Here is a 15,953-nt window from a genome sequence, read left to right as displayed (position 1 = left end):
TTTACTACTTGCAGCTTGTGAATGATCCCACTAGGGGAATGGCAATTTTGGATTGGGTGTTATGTAATGAATTAGATTTGATTAGGGAGCTTAAGATAAAGAAACCCAAACCCTTAGGAGACAGTGATCATAATATGATAGAATGTATCCTGCAGTTTGAGAAGAAGCTAAAATCGGATGTATCAGTACATCAGTGCAGTAAAGGGAATTACAGAGGCATCAGAGAGGAGCTGGCCAAAGTTGATTGGGAGGGGACACTAGCAGGGATGAAAGCAGAACAGCAATGGCTGAAATTTCTGGGAGCAATTCAGAAGGTACAGGAAAGAGACATCCCAAAGATGAAGTATTCTAAAAGGAGGATGAGGCAATTGTAGCTGACAAGGGAAGTGAAACATAGTGTAAAAGCGAAAGAAAGGACATATAATGTAGCAAAAATTAGTGGGAAGGCTGAGGATTGGGAAGTTTTTAAAAACCAACAGACGGTACCTAAAAAGCCATAAAGAGAGAAAAGATGAAATATGAAAACAAGCTAGTCAATAATATAAAAGATGATACAAAAAGTTTTTTTTTCCAAAGAGTAATAGAGAGATGAGAGTGGATAAAATGGCGATGGAGAGGTAGTAATTGGTGACAAAGAAATGGCAGATGAACTTAAGTATTTTGCATCAGTGTTTACTACGAAAGACACTAGTAGCATGCAAGAGTATCAGATGGCAGAAGTGAGTGTCATGGCTATTACTAAGGAGAAGGTTGCTTGGGAAGCTGAAAAGTCTGAAGGTAATAAGTCACCTGGACCAGATAGACTCATCCCAGGGTTCTGAAAGAGGTAGCTTTAAGAGTTTGTGGAGGCATTAGTAATGACCTTTCAAGAATCACTATATTCTGGAATAGTTCCGGAGGACTGGAAAATTGTAAATGTCACTCCACTGTTTAAGAAGGGAGGGAGGCAGAAGAAAGGAAATTATAGGCCAGTTAGCCCGACTTCAGTGGTTGGAAAGATATTTAGGATGACATTTCAGGGTACTTGGAAACATGTGATAAAATAGGCCAAAATTCTCAAGGGGAAATCTTGCCTGACAAATCTGTTGGAATTCTTTGAGGAAATAACAGGCAGGATAGACAAAGGAGAGTCAGTGGATGTGGTTCATTTGTATTTTCAGATACAAGGTGTCAAAGTGTCACAGCAGAGGCTGCTTAACCAGATAAAAACTTGAGGTATTACTACAAATATATTAGCATGGATAGAAGATTGGCTGACTGTCAGGAAGCAAAGTGTGGCAATAAAGGGGGTCTTTTCTGGTTGGGTGCTGGTGACTAGTGGTCTTCCGAGGTGTCAGTGTTGGGATTGTTTCTTTTCACGTTACATGTTAATTTTTTGGATGAAGGAACTGATGGTTCTGTGGCCAAATTTGCGGACAATACGGATATGTCGAGTGACAGGTTGTATTCAGGAAGCAGGTTATTTGCAGAAGAACTTAGACAGATTGGGAGAATGGGAGAATGGGCAAAATGGTAGATGGAATATAATGTAGGGAATTGCATGGTCATACTCGTTGGTAGAAGAAATGAAGGTGTGGACCATTTGCTGAATGGGGAGAAAATTCAAAACTCAGAGGTGCAAGGGGACTTGGGAGTCATCGTGCAGGATTCCCTAAAGGTTAACTTGCAGGTTGAGTTGGTGGTAAGGAAGGCAAATCCAGTGTTAGCATTCATTTCGAGAGGAAAGAATAGCAGAGCAAGGATGTCATGCTGAGGCTTTATAAAACATTGGTCAGATTCACTTGGCACATTGCAAGCAGTTTCAGGCCAATTAGCTAAGAAAAAATGTGGTCATATCGGAGAGGGTCCAGAGAAGGTTCAAGGCAATGATTCTGGGAATTAAAGGATTAATATATGGTTGCAAGAAAACATTTGTGAACCCTTTGCAATCACCTGATTTTCTGCATTAATTACTCATAAAATGGACACTGATATTCATCTATGTCACAATAATAGACAAGCACAATCTGCCTACACTAATAAGACACAAACAATTGTACTTCTCGTCAATCCTGAGTACACCATTTAAACAGTTATAGTATAGGTTCAAAAAAGTATGTGAACCTCTGGGGTAATGTCTTTTACAAAAGCTATTTGGACTCAGATGTTCCAATCAATGAGATGAGATTGGAGGTGTGGGTTGTAAAGGTTCCCTGCTCTATAAAAGACACACAAAGTCAGGTTACTGACAGAGCCCGCTTGTCTCAAGAAAGATCTGTTTATGGGCACCAATATCTCGAACAAAACAACTTTCAGAGGACCTTAGAAGAAGAGGTGTACAGATAATTGAAAGTGGGAAAGGCTACAGAAGCATTTCTAAAGACCTGAGTGTTCATCAGTCCACAGTAAGATAAATTGTCTACAAATAGAGAAAATTCTGCACTGTTGCTACTCTCCCTAGGAGTGGGTGTCCTGCAAAGGTCACACCAAGAAGACAACGTGCAATGATGAAGGCGGTGAAAAAGAACCAAAGGGTAAGAGCAAAATACCTGCAGAAATCTCTCCAACTTGCTAAAGTCTCCGTTTACAGTATCCACCGTAAGAAAAACACTGAACAAGAATAGTGTTCATTGAAAGACACCATGGAGGAACCACAGCTTCCCAAAACAAAAAAAAAATTGCTGCACTTCTCAAGCTTGCAAAAAATCACCTGGATGTTCCGTAACACTTTGGGACAACGTTCTGTGCACAGACAAGACAAAAATCTAACTCTTTGGCAGAAGTGCACACCACTATGTTTGGACAAAAAAAAGAGCCCTGCACACCAACACTAAACCATCACCAACTGCGAAGCATGGTGGAAAGAGCCTCATGGTTTGGGGGAGCATTGCTGCTTTAAGGCCTGGACAGCTTGCAATTGAGGCAACAATGAATTCAAAATTGAATCAAGACATTTTACAGGAGAATGTCAGTGTAGCAGTCCGTCACCTGAAGCTTAATAGAAGTTGGATGATGCAACAAGACAATGATCCAAAACACAAGAGTAAATCAGCAACAGAATGGTTTAAAAAGAAGAAGATTTGTGTTTTGGAATGGCCAAGTCAGAGCTCAGACCTTAACACAATGAGATGGTGTGAGATGACCCGAAGATGACTGTTCATGCGATGTATCCCAGAAATATTGATGAACTGAAACAGTTTTGTATGAAGGAATGGTCTAACATTCCTTCTTGCTGTTGTGCAAGTCCGATCAGTCACTATAGGAAATGTTTGATGGAGGTTATTGCTGTTAAAGGAGGTTCTATCAGTTGTTAAATACAAGGGTTCACATACTTTTTCCAACCTGAACTGTGAATGATTAAACAATGTGTTCAATAAAGTACAATTGTTTGTGTTATTAGTTTAGGCAGATTGCGTTTGTCTATTATTGTGACTTATAGAACATACAATAGTACAGCACAGTACAGGCCCTTCGGCCCACAATGTTGTGTCGATCATTAAACCCTGCCTCCCATATAACCCCCTACCTTAAATTCCTCCATATACCTGTCTGGTAGTCTCTTAAATTTCACTAATGTATCTGCCTCCACCACTGACTCAGGCAGTGCATTCCACGCACCAACTACTCTCTGAGTAAAAAACCTTCCTCTAATATCCCCCTTGAACTTCCCACCCCTTACCTTAAAGCCATGTCCTTTTGTATTGAGCAGTGGTGCCCTGGGGAAGAGGCGCTGGCTGTCCACTCTATCTATTCCTCTTAATATCTTGTATACCTCCATCATGTCTCCTCTCATCCTCCTTCTCTCCAAAGAGTAAAGCCCTAGCTCCCTTAATCTCTGATCATAACACATACTCTCTAAACCAGGCAGCATTTTGGTAAATCTCCTCTGTACCCTTTCCAATGCTTCCACATCCTTCCCATAGTGAGGCGGCCAAAACTGGACACAGTACTCCAAGTGTGGCCTAACCAGAGTTTTACAGAGCTGCATCACTACCCTGCGACTCTTAAAACTCTATCCCTCAACTTATGAAAGTTAACACCCCATAAGCTTTCTTAACTATCCTATCTACCTGTTTGGCAACTTTCAGGGATCTATGGCCATGTACCCCAAGATCCCTCTGCTCCTCCACACTACACCCTATCCTCGTTATATGCGTCTTCAGACTATGCGGATTCACAGTTATGCGAGGAACTTATTTCTACCAACGTCTCGTTATATGCGTCCAAAACTCACAGTTATGCGAGCAGCACTGCCTTCCTGCCAATACAAGTCATGTGCGCACACTTCACAGTCTCACTGTTGGGACGAAAAGCACCACTTTCCCGCCAATACAAGGCAGGTGCGTGATCTTAAACTTCTGTTGGTTTTAACTACAGTGCAGTGATTTTGCCCTTGAAATATTTAACTATGCCTCCTACGCGTCCGATGTTATGTCCTGGGCCATCAGCCGAGCGGCAGAGAATGGCTTTAACACGTGAAAAAAAGTTGGAAATTATAAACAGCACGGCATCAGCTGAAGGCAACACAGCTCTGGGATGCTACTGTCGGGAACAGAATCTTGCCTTTAAAGTTCTTTTGTTGCTTGACAATGCGCCAGCCCATCCTAGACATTTGGATAGCATTCATCCTAATATAACAGTGCATTTCCTGCCGCTTAACACAACATCGCTGATTCAACCACTTGACCAAGGTGTAATCCAAATTCAAGGCGTACGTATTTTTTTTACTGCGAACTATCTCTCAGATGCTGTAAGCAACAGACGATTTTGAAAATCCCGGGAGTTTACTAACGGTGAGGGAATGGTGGAAGTCGGAACACTTGGCACAAATGGACATGGACCCAGGTTTAGAATGGAGTCAGCATTTCAGTTGTTCCTTGTCGTCAACCCTTCGTCCCTACAAGCAAATTTATGCTGAAAAACAAAATGCTGCCAAGCAAACAACCCTCACCACTTTATGCAAATCGCTGTAATCTTTCTGCTGCCGGCAGTTCTAAGAGTTTTGTGAGTCTTCCTTCACCCGCTGCTGTGCTTGATACGATCTTGACAACCACAACCATCCACCTTATCTATGTAAAGCTGTCCAACCCACAACAACCACTCATCTCCCGGAGCGAACACACCTGCCACTGTTGGTGAGTACTGTACACCCTCGGATGTTAACTTTCTATGATTTATTACATTGAATATTACCTTAAATTGATTAAATACAAATGTTGTCTTGTAGTACTGCTTTTGTGTCGCATTGGTATAAAAATGTGAATAAGTTACAGATAAAACATATTTAGGAAGCCCTCTGGAACGCATATCTATTTTCTCCATTTAAATAATTGTTCACATTATGCGTCAACTTCGAGGAACGTATCCCTCGCATATAACGAGGATAGGGTGTACCAAGTATCCTGCCATTTACTTTGTACTCTGCCTTGGGAGTTTGTCCTTCCAAACTGTACCACTTCACATTTCTCTGGGTTGAACTCCATCAGCCATTTCTCAGCCCACTTCTGCATCCTATCAATGTCTCTCTGCAATTTTTGACAATCCCCTACACTATCCACAACACCACCAACCTTTGTGTCGTCTGCAAACTTGCCAACCCACCCTTCTACCCCCACATCCAGGTCGTTAACAAAAATCACGAAAAACAGAGGTCCCAGAACCGATCCTTGTGGGACCCACTAGTCACAATCCTCCAATCCGAATGTACTCCCTCCACCATGACCCTCTGATTTCTGCAGGTGAGCCAATTCCACCTGGCCAAACTTCTCTGGATTCCATGCATTCTGACTTTCTGTATAAGCCTACGGAGTGGAACCTTGTCAAATACCTTACTAAAATCCATATAGATCACATCCACTGCACTACCCTCATCTATATGTCTGGTCACCTCCTCAAAGAACTCTATCAGGCTTGTTAGACATGATCTGCCCTTCACAAAGCCATGCTGACTGTCCCTGATCAGACCATGATTCTCTAAATGCCCATAGATCCTATCTCTAAGAATCTTTTCCAACAGCTTTCTCACCACAAACGTAAGGCTCACAAGTCTATAATTACCCGGACTATCCCTACTACCTTTTTTGAACAAGGGGACAACATGCGCCTCCCTCCAATCCTCCGGTACCATTCTCGTGGACAACAAGGACATGAAGATCCTAGCCAGAGGCTCAGCAATCTCTTCCTTCGCCTCGTGGAGCACCCTGGGGAATATTCCGTCAGGCCCCAGGGACTTATCCATCCTAATGTATTTTAACAACTCCAACACCTCCTCTCCCTTAAAGTCAACATGCTCCAGAACATCAACCTCACTCATATTGTCCTCACCTTCATCAAGTTCCCTCTCATTGGTGAATAGCGAAGAGAAGTATTCACTGAGGACTTCGCTCACTTCCACAGCCTCCAGGCACATCTTCCTACCTTTATCTCTAATTGGTCCTACCTTCACTCTTGTCATCATTTTGTTCTTCACATGAAGAATGCCTTGGGGTTTTCCTTTACCCTACTCACCAAGGCCTTCTCATGCCCCCTTCTTGCTATCCTCAGCCCCTTTTTAAGCTCCTTTCTTGCTACCCTATATTCCTCAATAGATCCATCTGGTCCTTGCTTTCTAAACCTCATGTATGCTGCCTTCTTCCACCTGACTAGATTTTCCACCTCACTTGTCACCTCACCCTACCATTCTTTACCTTCCTCACCGGGACAAATTTATCCCCAACATCCAGCAAGAGATTCCTAAACATTGACCACATGTCCATAGTACATTTCCCTGCAAAAATATCATCCCAATTCACACCCGCAAGTTCTAGCCTTATAGCCTCATAATTTGCCCTTCCCCAATTAAAAATTTTCCTGTCCTCTCTGATTCTATCCTTTTCCATGATAATGTTAAAGACCAGGGAGCAGTGGTCACTGTCCCCCAGATGTTCACCCACTGAGAGATCTGTGGCCTGACCCGGTTTGTTACCTAGTACTAGATCTAGTATGGCATTCCCGGAATCCGTCCTGGACACACTTAACAAACTCTGCCCTGTCTAAACCATTGGAACTAATCAGATGCCAATCAATATTAGGGAAGTTAAAGTCACCCATGATAACAACCCTGTTATTTTTGCACCTTTCCAAAACCTGCCTCCCAATCTGCTCCTCAGTATCTCTGCTGCTACCAGGGGGCCTACAGAATACTCCCAATACAGTAACTGCTCCCTTCCTGTTCTTGACTTAGACCATAAGACAAAGGAGCAGAAGTAGGCCATTCGGCCCATCGAGTCTGCTCCGCCATTTTATCATGAGCTGATCCATTTTCTCCTATTTAGTCCCACTCCCCCGCCTTCTCACCATAACCTTTGATGCTCTGGCTACTCAGATACCTATCAATCTCTGCCTTAAATACACCCAATGACTTGGCCTCCACTGCTGCCCGTGGCAACAAATTCCATAGATTCACCACCCTCTGACTAAAAAAATTTCTTCGCATTTCTGTTCTGAATGGGCGCCCTTCAATCCTTAAGTCATGCCCTCTCGTACTAGACTCCCCCATCATGGGAAACAACTTTGCCACATCCACTCTGTCCATGCCTTTTAACATTCAAAATGTTTCTATGAGGTCTCCCCTCATTCTTCTAAACTCCAAGGAATACAGTCCAAGGGCGGACAAACGTTCCTCATATGTTAACCCTCTCATTCCCGGAATCATTCTAGAGAATCTTCTCTGTACCTTCTCCAACATCAGCACATCCTTTCTTAAATAAGGAGACCAAAACTGCCTACAGTACTCCAAGTGAGGTCTCACCAGCACCTTATAGAGCCTCAACATCACATCCCTGCTCCTATACTCTATTCCTCTAGAAATGAATGCCAACATTGCATTCGCCTTCTTCACTACTGACTCAACCTGGAGGTTAACTTTAAGGGTATCCTGTACGAGGACTCCCAAGTCTCGTTGCATCTCAGAACTTTGAATTCTTTCGCCATTTAAATAATAGTCTGCCCATTTATTTTTTCTGCCAAAGTGCATAACCATACACTTTCCAACATTGTACTTCATCTGCCACTTCTCTGCCCATTCTTCCAATCTATCCAAGTCTCTCTGCAGATTCTCCGTTTCCTCAGCACTACCGGCCCCTCCACCTATCTTCGTATCGTCAGCAAACTTAGCCACAAAGCCATCTATTCCATAATCCAAATTGTTGATGTACAGTGTAAAAAGAAGCGGCCCCACACTGATCCCTGTGGAACACCACTGGTAACCAGCAGCCGACCAGAATAGGATCCCTTTATTCCCACACTCTGTTTCCTGCCAATCACCCAACGTTCTATCCACGTATGTAACTTTCCCGTAATTCCATGGGCTCTTATCTTGTTAACTAGCCTCATGTGTAGCACCTTGTCAAAGGCCTTCTAAAAATCCAAATATACAACATCCACTGCATCTCTCTTGTCTAGCCTACTTCTACCCATACATCCTGCTATATTACACACCCTTTCTGTAGCTGTAATAGTATCCCTGACAGTAATGCCACTCCTCCTCCCCTTTTCCCCCCTCTCTATCCCTTTTAAAGCACTGAAATCCAGGAATATTGAGAATCCATTCCTGCCCTGGTGCCAGCCAAGTCTCTGTAATGGTCACTACAACATAATTCCATGTATGTATCCAAGCTCTCAGTTCATCACCTTTGTTCCTGATGCTTCTTGCATTGAAGTACACGCACTTTAGCCCTTCTACCTTACTACCTTTACACCCTTTATTCTGCTTCTCTTTCCTCAAAGCCTCTTTATATGTTAGATCTGGCTTTACTCCATGCACTATACTTGCAATTCTCGCATGACCTTTATCCTCCTCCACCTCACTATCTGCTCTAACACTCTGGTTCCCCTCCCTCTGCAAATCTAGTTTAAATCCCTCGGACTTAGATGAAGAATAGTCCACAATTTAATGAGTAATTCATGTAGAAAAACCAGGTAATAAAAAAGGGTTCACATACTTTTTCTTGCAACTATATGAGGAGTGTTTGAAGGCTCTGGGCATGTACTCAATGGAGTTTCGAAGAACCAGAGGAGATCTTATTGAAACGAATCGAACATTGAAAGGCCTAGATAGAGTGAATGTGGGGAAGATGTTTCTTACAGTGAGGGAGTCTAGGACCAGAGGGCACATCCTCAGAATAGAAGGACATCCATGTAGAACAGAGAAGAAGAAAAGTTTCTTTAGCCAGAGGGTGGTGAACCTGTGGAATACATTGACATAGATGGTTCTGCAGGCCAAATAATTGGGTATGTTTAAGGTACAGGTTGATAGGTTCTTGATTAACCATGGCGTCAAAGCTTAAGTGGAGAAGGCAGGAGAATGGGGTTGATTAGGTTATTAAATGAGCCATGATGGAATGGCGGAGCAGACTTGGCGGGCCGGATGGCCTAATTCATCTCCTTTGCCTTATGGTCTCATGTTAATAACCTGTAGAAAGGGGAAACGTGCAAGATATCCCATTTGCTGAAGACAAAAATAGATGGAAATGCATGTGTGATGAGAATATTTGGACTCTGTAACAAGATATAGATCGGTGGGTGGAGAGGAATGGGCAAGTGCAGCATGCCTACTCCAGCTCTTATGTTCTGTGAGATAGCAATAATGGTGAAAAATTAGTCTAATAGAACTAAATTGAAAAAGTAATCTTCCAAAGTTTGAAAAACTTGCAGGTTCTGTAAGAGTCAGTGTCTCTTTGACTTTGTTCACATTTCAAATGAAAAGTCCATTTTAAAATATTTTAGTGTCACTGCATTTGTTTCAGATAACTTGTCAACTATTTGGGTATTATTGATCTGCAAGCAAATTGCTCCATCAATTTCAAGATGAATAGGTGCTTTGACTTATTTTAGTTTATCAGCTACAGATAGCTAATTGTCACTCTACAACACTAGTCCCCATTGAAGCCAACGAGCATATGCAAAAATGCATTGTAAATTTGTATGCTAACAAATGAACTCACCTCTTAAAGGGCAAGAGTTCAATGCATTTTTGTTAAATTAGTCTTTTATTACTTCTAATAATCTCTACTTCTCAACTGACAAAGCCCAGAATTTAAGACATTTCAGTAATCTTGGGATTACTGCCTGTGCCACGCAGTAGGAATGGAATGAGGTGGAGGATAAATGCGTGGCTGAGGGATTGGAGCAGGGGGCAGGGATTCAAGTTTCTGGATCATTGAGACCTCTTTTGGCGCAGGGGTGACCTGTACAAAAAGGACGGGTTGCACTTGAATCCTAGGGGGACCAATATCCTGGCGGGGAGATTTGCGAAGGCTACTGGGGAGACTTTAAACTAGAACGGTTGGTGGGGTGGGAATCAAATTGAAGAGTCTAGGAGAGAGGAGGTTAGTTCACAAATAGAGAAAGTTAGTAGACAGTGTGTGAGGGAGGATAGGCAGGGGACAGAGAGCGGGAGCACTCAGACCGAAGATGTAGGGGAGAAGGAAGAGAAAGATAACAAACAACAGGAATTCTGCAGATGCTGGAAATTCAAGCAACACACATCAAAGTTGCTGGTGAACGCAGCAGGCCAGGCAGCATCTCTAGGAAGAGGTGCAGTCGACGTTTCAGGCCGAGACCCTCTCGGCCTGAAACGTCGACTGCACCTCTTCCTAGAGAAAGATAACAAAGTTGTTTGCACCATTAGGGATTAACAGAGAGCAAGAGGTGGAGAGTTTCTTAAATGTATCTATTTTAATGCTAGGAGCATTGTAAAAAAGGTGGATGAGCTTAGAGCATGGATTGATACCTGGAAATATGATGTTGTAGCTATTAGTGAAACATGGTTGCAGGAGGGGTGTGATTGGCAACCGAATATTCCTGGATCTTGTTGCTTCAGGTGTGATAAATCGGAGGGGCAAGGTGCTGCATTGCTTGTCAGAGGAAATATTACAGCGGTACTTTGGCAGGATAGATTAGAGGACTCGTCTAGGGAGGCTATTTGGGTGTAATTGAGGAATGGGAAAGGTGCAGTAACGCTTATAGGGGTGTATTATAGACCACCTAATGGGGAGCAAGAATTAGAGGAGCAAATTTGTCAGGAGATAGCAGATATTTGTAGTAAGCACAAGGTTGTGATTGTGGGAGATTTTAATTTTCCACACATGGACTGGGAAACCCATTCTGTAAAAGGGCTGGATGGATTGGAGTTTGTAAAATGTGTGCAAGATAGTTTTTTGCAGCAATACATAGAGGTACCAACTGGAGAAGGGCAGTGTTGGATCTTCTGTTAGGGAATGAGATAGGTCAGGTGATGAAGGTATGTGTTCGGAAGAAGTGATCCAGTGATCACAATGCCATTAGTTTCAATATAATTACCTGGAGAAGGATAAGACTGGACCCAGGGTTGAGATTTGATTGGAGAAAGGCTAACTTTGAGGAGATGCGAAAGGATTTAGAAGGAGTGGATTGGGACAATTTGTTTTATGGGAAGGATGTAATAGAGAAATTGAGGTCATTTAAAGGTGAAATTCTGAGTGTACAGAATCTTCATGTTCCTGTTAGGTTGAAAGGAAAGGTTAAAAGTTTGAGAGAACCATGGTTTTCAAGGAATATTGGAAACTTGGTTTGGAAAAAGAGAGAGATCGACAATAAATATAGGCAGTTTGGAGTAAATGAGGTGCTCGAGGAATATAAAGAATATAAAAAGAATCTTAAGAAAGAAATTAGAAAATCTAAAAGAAGATATGAGGTTGCTTTGGCAAGTAAGGTGAAAATAAATCCAAAGGGTTCCTACAGTTATATTAATAGCAAAAGGATAGTGAGGGATAAAATTGGTCCCTTAGAGAATCAGAGTGGATGGCTATGTGCGGAGTCAAAAGAGATGGGGGAGATTTTGAACAATTTCTTTTCTTCGGTATTCACTAAGGAGGATATTGAATTGTGTAAGGTAAGGGAAACAAGTAGGGTAGTTATGGAAACTATGATGATTAAAGAAGAGGAAGTACTGGCGCTTTTAAGGAATATAAAAGTGGATAAATCTCTGGGTCTTGACAGTATATTCCCTAGGACCTTGAGGGAAGTTAGTGTGGAAATAGCAGGGGCTCTGACAGAAAAGTTTCAAATGTCATTAGAAACGGGGATGGTGCCAGAGGATTGGCGTATTGCTCATGTTGTTCCATTGTTTAAAAAGGAGGAGGGGAAGATGGCGGCGCGATACCAGTGCCAGTGAATGATATCTGTAATCTGTCAAGTAGGGGACCATCGACAATTCTGATTTGATGGAGAGAGATGTGAGAGTACGGAGGAACATCTGGAAAACTTCTGAAATGCCCGCTTTGCTGCCGCTGCTACTGCGTAGTAACTGGAATCTCTGGAGCAGAAGGCCCTGAATCCTCGGCTTTGCTTGTTTTACTGGCCAGGGCTAGGTCACAGGCGCTCCGAGAGGCTGTATCGGAGGGGCTGGTCGGAGGCTCGAACTTTTCAGACGGATGGACTCAGTGTCTGCTGTGGTCGGCTGCTTCCAAGGCATCGGCAAGTTGACAGTGCCTGGAGGTTTATGGCAGGGAGTTTCTCCCTTCTGCCACTTGCTATCGGGGACTCAGGTGTCGATCGACCCGGGGACCTAAAGGCTTTTTTTTTACCGTGCCCATGGTTTGTTCTTCATCAAATTATGGTATTGCTTTGTACTGCTGTAACTATATGTTATAATTATGTGGTTCTGTCAGTGTCAGTATTTGGTTTGTCCTGTTTTCTGTGATATCACTCCGGAGAAACATTGTATCACTTCTTAATGCATGTATGCATTTCTAAATGACAATAAAAGAGGACTGAGTGTTCTCATAATCTATAGAAAATCTAAGAGTAAACCTAACAATTATCAGCCTATGAGTTTGAAGTCAGTGGTGGGTAAATTGATGGAAAGTATTCTTAGAGATGGTATATATAATTATCTGGATAGACAGGGTTTGATTAGGAACAGTCAACATGGATTTATGCATGGAAGGTCATGTTTGACAAATCTCATTGAATTTTTTGAAGAGGTTACTAGGAAAGTTGACGAGGGTACAGCAGTGGATGTTGTCTATGTGGACTTCAGTAAGGCCTTTGACAAGGTTCCACACGGAAGGTTAGTTAAGAAGGTTCAATCGTTAGGTATTAATATTGAAGTAGTAAAATGGATTCAGCAGTGGCTGGATGGGAGACGCCAGAGAGTAGTGGTATGTCAGATTGTCAGATTGGAGGCTGGTGTCTAGTGGTGTGCCTCAGGGATCTGTACTGGGTCCAATGTTGTTTGTCATATATATTAATGATCTGGATGATGGGGTGGTAAATTGGATTAGTAAGTACGCAGATGATACTAAGATAGGTGGAGTTGTGGATAATGAAGTAGGTTTTCAAAGCTTGCAGAGAGATTTAGGTCAGTTGGAAGGGTGGGCTGAAAGACGGCAGATAGAGCTTAATGCTGATAAATGTGAGGTGCTACATTTTGGTAGGACTAATCAAAATAGGACATACATGGTAAATGGTAGGGCATTGAAGAATGCAGTAGAACAGAGGGATCTAGGAATAATGGTGCATAGTTTCCTGAAGGTGGAATCTCATGTGGACAGGGTGGTGAAGAAAGCTTTTGGTATGCTGGCCTTTTTAAATCAGAGCATTGAGTATAGGAGTTGGGATGTAATGTTGAAATTGTACAAGGCATTGGTGAGGCCAAATTTGGAGTATTGTGTATAGTTCTGGTCACCAAATTATAGGAAAGATGTCAATAAAATTGAGAGAGTACAGAGAAGATTTACTAGAACGTTACCTGGGTTTCATCACCTCAGTTACAGAGAAAGGTTGAACAAGTTGGGTCTTTACTCTTTGGAGCGTAGAAGGTTGAGGGGGGACTTGATAGAGGTATTTAAGAATATGAGGGGGATAGATAAGAGTTGACGTGGATAGGCTTTTTCCATTGAGAGTGGGGGAGATTCAAACAAGAGGACATGAGTTGAGAGTTAAAGGGCAAAAGTTTAGGGGTAACATGAGGGGGAACTTTACTCAGAGTGGTAGCTGTGTGAAACGAGCTTTCAGCAGAAGTGGTTGAGGCAGGTTCGATGTTGTCTTTTAAAGATAAATTGGACAGGAAAGGAATGCAGGGTTATGGGCTGAGTCCAGGTCAGTGGGACTAGGTGAGAGTAAGAGTTCGGCACGGACTAGGAGGGCCGAGATGGCCTGTTTCCATGCTGTAATTGTTACATGGTTGTACTAGAATGGGATTTAACGATATTATTACTACTACTGTAGAACATGTCACAAATAGGAAAGAGAATTAACCAACAATGTGCTATTTTGCGAAGTAAAAATTGATGGCAACTTCAAGTAGAGTGGAAACACATGAACACAAATACACATACTAAAAATGGAATATTTTATGTTTTTCATTCATTATTTAATACATCTGGCAAAGTCATAATCCAACTCAATTACTCTGAGAACTAATCAGTATCTACCCTTATTTTTCTTACCTCAGCCTTCCGTATTGTTTCTCTAGCCTCTTCTATTTTTTGTTCGAATTCCATTCGTCCTTGTTCTGAGACCACAGTTCCTTGAGCTCTTAGATCTTCCAGAGTCTATAAATTAAATCACAATGACCCCATGTAAACCGCACTAAAAAAGAGCATTTTGTGATTCCGTAATGTCAATAATCGAAGGACAAAAAGACAGTGTCAAAACGTAAACTGTTAATTGCTCATGAATAAATGAATATGACTTGCAAGTTGGAGAGTTAATTTTGACAGGTAATAAGAGCTTCAACCCCGGAATGTGAATAGCTTGGCCTATAAACAGATGTTAATGAAGGCAATGAAATGGAATTCGTGCTGTACATTAACTTCTTAAATGAATCCAAAATGGTTTCATTTTTATAAACTATGTTGTGTAACAGACATGATAATGTCAACAGGTACTAGTTTCAGTCTTGTATAATTGTTTTAAACTAGAATATTTTGTCAAGGACAGCCAAACAAATTTTACCAAAATAATGTGGAATATTTCTATGCTTCACCTACCCTCTGTGCATGGATTATTGTTTTATGTTCCCGTGCAACACGTGTTGCCCATTTACGAGCCTCTTTGTTCAGGCTGTGCTCCTCAGTGGTTCCAGATTCATTCTCCAACTGCCGACTCTGTAACAGATTGTCCAAAAGGATGAAGGCCAAGAACACAATTTTTTTTCCACCTTTGCTGTGAAGTTTGCATTCAAGTGTTTTCTTTAATCCCTGACCTATATACCAAGGGATACTGAAATGTATTTAGTTGTACTTGTAAAGATAATAAGCAGAAGAGCAGAAAGGATATTGGAAGCTGATTCATAAAAACGCATTATTAAACAGCAAAAAAATTCAGTTTTCCCAGGAATGCAATAGGTTAACTATGTACATATGAGAATTTGTTTTCTAATCATCTTGAAAATTATTTTTATAATAGAAGCATCTATAGAATGTGTGATAAGGCAACATCCTAAAGGTCTGGAGAAGTTGATGCTGTTCCTCTTTTTAAAGAGGGTAATAGAACAAAACTAGGAAATTATTGGCAGTGAGCCTTACATCAGCGAATCACTGGAGAAGACTCTTAGGAATATGATATACACACATCTGAAAAAACAAAGACATATTTGGGATAGTCAACGTGCTTTGTGAGGGGGAAATCATGTCTTACAAACTTGATTAAGTTTTTCTGATAAAGGTAGGCCAGTGGACGTTGTCTATGTGAACTTTAGAAAAACTTTCAACAAGGCCTTCATGATAAGCTGTTCCAGAAGATAAAAGCATATGGAATTCATTAAGACTTGGTATACTGGATTCAAAATTGGTTTGGAAATAGAAAAGGGTAATGTTGGAAGGTTGTTGTTCTAATTGGAGATCTGTGACTCATGGTGTTCCCCAAGGATTAGTGCTTGGGCCTCTGTAGTTTGTGATATACATAAATGACCTGAACAAAATATGTAGGTGTGTTGATTTATAACTTTG

At 41.7% G+C, this 15,953-nt stretch overlaps 1 protein-coding gene across 4 annotated transcripts in view; it reads right to left on the bottom strand.

Annotated features, from left to right (window-relative positions):
- The window catches only part of LOC134349702 (F-BAR and double SH3 domains protein 2-like), a 253,167-nt gene that overhangs the window by 41,339 nt on the left and 195,875 nt on the right, over positions 1–15,953 (bottom strand). For all 4 annotated transcript variants that reach the window (XM_063054428.1, XM_063054429.1, XM_063054427.1 and 1 more), the window contains 2 exons: positions 14,994–15,110; positions 14,451–14,555 (listed from right to left, as the gene is read on the bottom strand). In XM_063054428.1, coding sequence (XP_062910498.1) covers positions 14,451–14,555; positions 14,994–15,110 — 222 coding nt within the window. The remainder of the gene's footprint in view (positions 1–14,450; positions 14,556–14,993; positions 15,111–15,953) is intronic.

Source organism: Mobula hypostoma, chromosome 7 (genome assembly GCF_963921235.1).
Source record: "Mobula hypostoma chromosome 7, sMobHyp1.1, whole genome shotgun sequence".
Taxonomy (NCBI): Eukaryota; Metazoa; Chordata; class Chondrichthyes; order Myliobatiformes; family Myliobatidae; genus Mobula; species Mobula hypostoma.
This window is presented reverse-complemented; position numbering and strand designations above follow the sequence as displayed.